Source organism: Pteropus medius, unplaced genomic scaffold (assembly GCF_902729225.1).
Source record: "Pteropus medius unplaced genomic scaffold, Ma_sr-lr_union100, whole genome shotgun sequence".
In the NCBI taxonomy this organism is placed as follows: Eukaryota; Metazoa; Chordata; class Mammalia; order Chiroptera; family Pteropodidae; genus Pteropus; species Pteropus medius.
The window spans coordinates 47,419,259-47,428,488 of record NW_024340849.1 but is presented as its reverse complement, the minus strand read 5'-3'; the positions used below and the strand labels follow the sequence as shown (position 1 = coordinate 47,428,488).

Here is a 9,230-nt window from a genome sequence, read left to right as displayed (position 1 = left end):
AGCATCCTGTGAGGACACTATGGGAGAGCTGGGAGTTACTTTCCTACCCTGACCTTTCTGTAACTCCTTCCAACCATCAGATAGTTCTTCCTGGTTGGCATCACAAGACTCACGGAAAAAGGAGAATATTTATTTAATTTCAAAGATTCCCTCATATCAGAATAAAGCATATTTTGAAAAAGCAGAGAGCAAACTGTTACAGATCCTTAGTTACTACAGAATCTGTAGGGACATCCCGAGAGAAGAGGATATGCTTCGGCTGATCCCTTAAATGATAACTTCTCAGGAGACCACCTAGGAAGACCAGGTGCTGTCGGAGTAAAAAATAAAACATAAGGGATTGTAAACTGACAAGTTCCTTGCAATCTGTGAGGTCAACTAAGGGTTGCCTCGCCTAAAAAAAAAAACTTCACTAGACAGAAATGTCAAACTTATTCTGACGTTCTATGCCGAATCTAACAAAAACATGACACACTCATTTCAATTTTTTATTAAAAAACTTTTTGTTTATAGGGACAACCAAAGAAAAATACATAATTTTATAGATTGTAGATCATGTAAAATACAATAAACATAGACTCATAGGAATGCAGAATGGGTTTAAAAAATCTTCAAAGAAGTTTTCATAAAAACGACCTTTAAATATGTGGCTTATTTATATATTTACCTCATTTTTCAGAAGTTTTTGTGATTTATAAATAATTGTTCAAATATTTTAACATCTCATCAAGTTTGTTTTCTGAAACCTTATAAATCATATTTCTAAATGAAGGCTTCTCCTTTAGAGCACTCTATGTAAACAAAGACTTATTTTATTTGAATTATTTTATTTGAATTGATTTGGTGCCACTATAGTTTCGGTAATAATTAAACTATTACTGAAATAAGAGGGCAGAAAAACCTGGAGCAATGAAATGTCTTACTATAGGAATGAACCTTTTATACATGGCTTTTATAGTACCTACTGATTTAAAATTTAGTGCTTTTTAAATCTAGTTATAAAAGGCAAGAACCTAATTTTTGATTCAAAAAATAATTTTTACCAGAGCTTCTATATAAAAGTAAGTTGATGTTCTAAATTTTAGTGGGGCTACCAGCTTCCCAAATGTTATACTTTTTATTTGGAAAAATATTGTTATTCAAAATCTGAAGTGGAATCTTTCGCTGTGAACTTTCAACACCTTCATTAACCAGAAAAATTAAGCAAAATTTGAATATAAAAGACCATTACATTTAGGGATAATTGCCATTGAAAGAAACAGGTCAGAAAAACATCAGTTAAAACATAATATGATTCAAGAAATTATCTTTCCAATGTAGGGGGCAGAAGAGATACTACATTTTAAAATTTAATAATAAAGACCTAAAAAAAATTTAAAAGCAGTTTTAAAAAGTCTGTTGATATATTTAGGGAAACATTAAGCATGTTGTCAACAAACACAGAAGCATTCCTCTATTCATAGGTAAGTGTGAAATTATTCTGAATAACCGCAAAGTTGAAATGAACCAGCTAGCACAGATTCCTTTAAAACTTAATCTTAAGTTCAAGAAAAGCTTCAGCTTTCTTGGTCTTAATGAAGAAGGGGAGTTAAAATGTTTCCAAGGCACTTTTAAACAGAGGCATTCTAGGTAAAAGAAAGAAACAGATATCCCAATTTTTTCCTAGTAAAAAAAATATATCCATGAGCTAAATTTCAACTTTTTAAAAAGCTAAAGTACCTTGAGTATTCATTAGAATTATCTGAAAGAGCAGAAAAGAGATCCAGGCTTCAAATTTTATGATAGTTCATCATAATATTACATACAATCTTGTAACTACTGTTCAGATAATGAATATAAATACAATCTATAAATCTATAGGCTTCAAATTTTATGATAGTTCATCATAATATTACATACGATCTTGTAACTACTATTCAGATAATGAAAAAACATTATTTTTATGTACTAAAATATTTAGATATACAAAGAGATATTCCTAAAAACTTTCATATAATTCAAATATATCCTATTTGAGAAATTAATAATTCTGTATTTGAGTGTGGCATATTTACGTTTTAGATTCATGCTTGAAGATTGTGATTTTATTACTATGAAGGGCACATAGTACTTAAGCTTATCTTTATTGAAACAGTATATAAAAAGCTGACAAGATATTCTGTAGTGTATTTGAGAGCTTGTTTGGAGGTTCTAGCAGGGGAGCACGGCTACTCTATACCCTTGATCAAAGAATGGTCCTCTCCTCTGTCGGGAAAGGTTGTCCTCTTTGACCTACATAGCTCCCGCGCAGCTTCGGGAGGGACGCACGTGGAGCAGTGAGGGAGGAAGGGGATACTTGCCTAGCCAGCCAGATCAGCCGAATCAACCCTGGCGATCAATGGGGTGAACAGATGCTGTAGTGTATTTGAAGTTAATCATCATCTTGGGCAGAGGTTTTTTGTTTGTTTGTATCATAATCTTAACTTCCTCCTGTATGACTGTATTTCTTCAATAGGAACATTTGATCCAGATATAAACCTAAAGATTATAAAGTGACAAAATAATAAATGTAAATAGTTTTAAGTTTGTTTCCTATTAGAACCCCCAGTATTTTCAACCTTCCCAGTTCATACAGATAAATTTTCTTCTTTAGTCCCTCCTATCACTCCTCCATGGGAGAATGTGGCTCGGTGCACTGAGGCTGGGTGGGCTCCCTCTTCGCAGCGCACAGCTTTGCCTTTCGGCTCTGCTGTTCCACATGGAATCTGACTTGTGGAGTCTCCCATTCCTAGTGCTTTAAGCTGGTACCTTAAGTCAGAGAAATGCTTTAACTTAACTATTTATGCTAGCAGTGTATTTAATGCAGTCTCACAGATGTGCTCTGAAATTCTTGATAAATATTCTTCATCACTACTTACATCAGCACTTTGAGCAAGGGGATAGAAGAAACTTTCCCTTTGGGCAAAGGGAAGGAGAAACTTTCCCTAAAGCTTTGTCAGTATGTGTAATATAAGATGGATTTTACTATGTAAGAATTTTAAATTGTAAAATATAGTAAGCATTTATTTCAAAAAACCAACATAAAAAGGTTTGAAATTAAGCTTTCTATGGTGATTCTGATGAGTTTTCAGGGTGATATATTTGGATATTTATAGAACAGATAAACAATGCAAGGGACAGTGAAGAATGGCATATGACCATAAAAACTCAGTATCCTAGGAGAAGTACATGAAGAAATCATAACTTATGTTAACATGCTCTAACATTTCCAAAACAAATGGAATACTAGAAGAAAATGACATCAGGCTTTATATTAGAAGCCTCAGATCTTTCAAGGTATTCTCTGTGCACTTGCTTCTCATATGAACAAGATTGTACATGTATTTAGAGGAAAAGGGCTTACTGCTAGTGGACAGTAAAACCAATAAGAGCAGTTATAATAATAACTTAACACATTGCTAGATTTGTCATACTTCAAAAGTAACTCAATCCAAATTTATCACGTCTTCTTAACCTGCTGGCATTCTGATACAACCAGTGGACCTTGGTAAATAGCTTTTCATACCTTTATTTATGACTGAATTGCTTTGGTTTGCACTTCTTCTCCTCCTTTAAAACATGCAGTTCATACATTTGACAGTTTTACTACCATAGTCAATACATTCTGGACCAATACACTCGCAGCAGGCATTATGGAACCAGCGATATTTAGATGCTCCCATGGACTCACAGGATATTTTACACTGATGTATGGACATGCAGTCATCAAAATAAACCACAGTACACATGTGTTCTGCAAAATAAAAATTAAGATTCAGAGCAAGAAATAAGAAAGTATTAGATAAAATGCTTTAGCTGAATATTAACAGTTATTTATCGTAGTTTTCTTATGCTATTCACCCAGGACAACAGATGAAGTATAGGGAAAAAAAAACGCATTTGTTAACTACCTTGAGAAGGAAGCCAGATTCTCCTACTCCAGCTGAAGAATGCAAAGGGCTTACTTATTCATTTTATCAGATTTCAGACTTTGAACTGCACATTAGATTACTGGGCTTAACAACATTTGCTATGTGTCAGAGTTGTGATTTTTAAACTGGCCATTTCTGATAACATTTTCTATGAGGAGAGAATTCTCCAGCTAAAAGACGACTGAAAAATAGTGTTCTAAAGTTATACAGACAATTTACAATAAAATAAAACAAATAATTCAAATGATGCTAAGTGGTTAGCAATGCTTGGCACAATTCAGCATTAGCTGTTAGAAAATACTCTTCTTATTGTTATTAATAATTTCTAGTCCTGCTTTCCGAGGCAACCACTTTTGATTGTTTCAACTTTTAGTTCTCCTGGTGGTTAACCCCATATGACTACTTAGCTAGGAGGACAAAGTACATGAAATAAAGGACAATAAAAACCATTAATAGAGAGTATATGTTAAAGGTTGTTATTTTACAGAGCCATTTATAGAACTGATAAATCACCAGGGGTGTGAATAGTAAGGGAAGGCTTAATGGAAAAAACTGGACTTGTATTAGGAAGAATTAAAAGCAAAGTAAAATTGTGTAGAGGTTTTGAAAATATTAGAGACTTTATACAAGTTACATGCCTTTTACCTTCCAGAATTAAGGTATGACCTATCTTCACTAATAAATGTTCTTTAATATATTTCTTAAAGTTGTATAAGTCATTTTCTCATTTAGTTTCCCTTCTACCATCAGTACTCCTTTGCAGAGAACTGGATACAGTTAGTTCACATTTAGAAATCAGATGTAATATCAACTTGCTCATAAAGAAATCCAGCTGATGACCTGGTATCATTTGTGTTGCCAACACTACTATAAAAACCTGACTTCCTAGGATACGTTCAATGTTACCTGATGGCGAGCAATACTGTATCAGGTAAGCAACACCATTGCTATCTAATGAAAGGAACAACTGAAGTCTAACACAAATATCAAAATTAGGACCATACACCTATCTCCCAACACAGCCCCTACCATTGAGAGTATGAAGAAGTTGTGACAATATGCCTGACCTGCCCCCTTATCCACTCTGGGCCGGGGCTGTTAAAGTCCAGAATTTACTTGAAACTATACAAGATCAAAACCAAAAGGCTGTTCTAAAAGATCACCTTAATACAGCTTCACAGACCACACAAAAAGTGAGCAGGGAGGATAGAAAAAGTTAACTGTTGGCAGTTACCTTTGTCATTGGAATAAGGTGCATGAACGTTATTGCTGGGAACAGACACATTTTGGTGGTGTGGCTGGTTCACAGTCTCTAAAAATGAAACCAGATTCTCATGATGGGAAAGTTCTTCTGCGACAGGGAAGGAAACGATGTTCCAGTTCAACTGTGTGTCTCCTTCTGTGAGAGCCCGGAAGAGAGAAGGGATGGGCTCATGAAGCTCCTCCACTGTGCTCTTTGAAGTTGGAGGTGTGTCACTATAATTTCGAGGATTACACATGCCTGGGGGAGGGGACAAAGAGGATAAGTTTATTTTCCTCACTGATTATAATGTCATGAGTTAGTTACTGCCCTGCAATCAAAGCTCCAACATATTAAAATTATGTGACATCTATTATACATAAATATTTTCCTAGTTTTTTTTGGCTGAGAGGGCCTAGATATGATGATACCTCAATATCATTAAGCATACTAACAATAGTAATGGATTATCACCAGGTGAATAAAGTAGAAATTGATGAGTCCTTACGTTATAAACAAATTAGTACATGGAGGAGAATGGAAAGCTCTTCCTTTCACCAGAGTGTCAACTGATAGATGTAGAAGGAATGAAGAAAATAGAAAATTACCATTTGGCAATAGAGGTGCTTGATTTAGATGGGAGATGTCAATGGATGCTAAGGCTAGTGGGTGGAGGTTTGATGAGGAACATATTGATGTACTCTTGGAAAACGTTATACAAAATACTAATCAATCACAAAGGGTTTAGTGGTACTTTAATGTGGAAAAATATGGCAGACACAAATGTAACCAGTAGATCAAGGTTAACATCACCAGTTATGGGAAAGTTTGATGTTGTGTATCTCCTGATGGACTACACAGCTTCATTTCTGTGATGTTGTCACCAAAAATGTGTGACTTAAGTATGGTCATCAGTCAATATCAGGTGGATCAAAGTTGAGGGTCGCCTTACATAACGTAAGATCTGTACTCACTAAAACTGTCAAGGTAAAGACTAAGGGACTGTTTTAGATTGAATAAGTTGGAAGAGACAGGACAACTAACTGGATAGAATCCTGGACCAGAAAGGAAGAAGAGATACTTTTGAAACAGTTGGCAAAATATAAATGGAGTTTATGGACTGGGTGGCAGGGTTGTACCAATGTTGGTTTTCTGATTTGGAGTGTTGTCTGCTAGTTATGTAGGCAGATGTCCTTGTTGTTGGAAAATACGGACTGGAGTATTTAGTAGTGATGGGACATCAGTAAAGCCTGCTTTCTAATGGTTCAAAAGACATGAATGGTCATGGGAGTGTGCCCATACATGTGTGACTGTGAGTGCGTGTGCGTGTGCATGTGCGTGTGTGTGTGTGTAGGGAAAGGGAAAGAGCAAGGGTTACTAAGTAATGGAGCAAATTCATTAATGTCAATAACAAGAATAAGGGTGAGGGGACACAGCAGTCTTTTTACCCTTCTGGAAAATTTTCTTCACATTTGAAATTATTTCAAAATGAATTCTTTTTAAAAATGTTTATTTAATTTATTTTTTATTTATGTTTTTTTATGGTGACATTGGTTAACGAAATCCAGTAAGTTTCAGCTGTACATTTTAACAGTAAGGCATATCTACATTTACACTGTTCACCTCCCATAGTTAGTAAAAATATTTTTAAAAAGACAAAATGGCACAAGAGAATTAGAGAGTGACCATAGAAAACTTTTTCAAGGAGTTTTGCTATAAAAGGGAGAGCTGAGAAAATGTTTAATGAGCCCAGCCAGTTTTTGAGTTGTCGGACAGTATGTGGAGCAGAAAGGAGTGACCCCAAAGAACTATGCCCAAAAGGCAGGTTTGTGAGCTAATAAATGATTATTATTGTTTTAAACGACTATGTTTTGGGGTAGGTTGTTTAGTAGCAATAAGAACTGAACACATTCTCTGGATTTCCTTTTGTGAACATTATATTTTTAAAAGCTAACTTATGTTTCATTTTTGTTTAGCATCTATTAGGTGTAAAATGGAATTTTTCTTCTTTCCCAAATTAAAAGTTTGAAAAGTTAGACAAAATATATAAATTCCTATATTTTGTAAACTTAGGGAGAAGGAAAATCATCTCATGCTTTCCACATTTTGTTAGTTTACAGAACATGGCCAGAACTGAGGGTAACAAGGTTGCGCATGCTCTTTGTAAAATCTTTCGATATGCATGAACTTTTATGATTTAGATTGTGTGACAGCGTTCATGAACTAAATGATCAAATATGACTCCTCTGTTCACAAAAGAGAAAATTGGCCCAGATAAGTTAAATGATTTGTCCAATGTTATATAATTTAGGATAAGAGCCAAGATTATGATTCAATCTGATTTCATGTCCACTGCTCTAATAATCATTCTATAAATAATTTTTAAGTGCCACTAAAAGCAAATATTTAGAATATTTGTATTATATAAATACATACAATAAATTCTGTTGGAGTCTATAATGAATGAAAATTAGTAATCAGAGATGAAAAGGTAAACAACAGAGTTCAATGGTTAGAAGAGCTAAACTCAATATTTTTATTGAGACTTTCAAGAAACTCCAGTGCTCATAATCAGAGATATCATTACATTTAAAAAAAAAAATCTGTTTTGGAGTTTTATGCATTTAATAACCTTAACCCCAAAACATTTCTAATTTAAAACTCAATACACTGCATTAAAACCGGTAAGCATAAAGTAAATCTTACTAGGTAATATTTTCTATGGTACCATTACAAAGTTTTCATCTGTCTTTTCTTTTTAATTAAGATTATATTCAAAGAGATCATCACAAGAAACTCTTCCTAGGCAATGCTGATTTTGACCTTCTGTTTCCTGCCTGAAGCACTCTTCAAATTCCGCATTATTTTAAGCTTGGTGAGGTATGAAATCTGATCTTCCAATGACATGTGGGGGCAATCCTGTTGGGGTGGGAGGAAAAAGTAATGTTTTGAAGTTTCTGTAAGTTCTTTAGTTGTCCATGTTCTTTATGTCAGATGGATCAGTTTCTGGCTGGAGAGTTACTAACCATCCATAGTTTAAATTATTTAATAAAATGTTTCTGGGAAGCTTCTCACCACAGTCTCGAAGTTTATCATTATTAGAGAGCCCTTTTTTCGTTGACTATATAGTTTATTTTTGGAGCTCTCATTTCTTTTTATGATCATTTTCTCGAAGTAGTTTGTTTCTTTGTGGCAATCTCTTACCACACTGAAATTTAAATACTAATTATACTAAAAATTTTAAAGAAATTGGCTCTGCACATCACAGTCAGAGAGGCCAAAAATCAGGAAATAAATGCCAACAATTGAAAAGGCAACTATTTCAAATCCTTTCGGTGCATAAAATTCTGATGCTATTTCTATCACCAAAGCAGAATTCACTATCTTGCTCTTGATCTACAACTACTAAACACAAAGAATTGTTCTGATCTATGTTTAAATCTTTTATATACTTGACCTGTTGCCATCATATTTTGAAAACCAAGAATACATTAAAGTAGAATTTACTCGATGAAATCACATTTTAGTGTAGAAATTAAGACTAACGGGAAAAAAGTTACTATTTTCTTAAATGAATATTCATGGCTGAAAACCAATAGTCCAAGCTTACAATGAAAAGCGACATTCCTTTCCACTCTTCCCATCCCCTAATTCCATTCTCCAGATACAGCTACTTTAAAAGTCTATTCTTAAATTTATCTGGTTACCTCTACAAGACTTTAAATAAAAATAATTCACAAGTAGCAGTAAAAACACCTTTAGATATTATCTATTAATCCTCTTACATGAAAGATGAAGATTATATTCATTTACACTAATCCTATCTCCCATATTTCTAATACTATAATTTTTCTTTTATAATCTTAAATAAATTTCTAATTTTTATTACACATCTCTTAATTCTCTCATGGGCAGATAAAGTCACTGGCATTTTCCCCACTTCTCCTCCTCCCCGCAACTTCTCCTACTTTTACATGACGAACTTGATGACGACATTCTGTTGCCTATGCACAATGAAATCTTCTTTTCTTACTATATGT

At 34.0% G+C, this 9,230-nt stretch overlaps 1 protein-coding gene across 2 annotated transcripts in view; it reads right to left on the bottom strand.

The window, feature by feature from the left end:
• Nucleotides 1-771: 771 nt before the first annotated feature.
• The window catches only part of TWSG1 (twisted gastrulation BMP signaling modulator 1), a 43,861-nt gene continuing 35,402 nt past the window's right edge, over nt 772-9,230 (bottom strand). For both annotated transcript variants that reach the window (XM_039845860.1, XM_039845859.1), the window contains exons 4-6: nt 5,185-5,451; nt 3,545-3,772; nt 772-2,517 (exon numbers count right to left, since the gene is read on the bottom strand). In XM_039845860.1, coding sequence (XP_039701794.1) covers nt 3,591-3,772; nt 5,185-5,451 — 449 coding nt within the window. In that variant the 3' untranslated portion in view covers nt 772-2,517; nt 3,545-3,590. The remainder of the gene's footprint in view (nt 2,518-3,544; nt 3,773-5,184; nt 5,452-9,230) is intronic.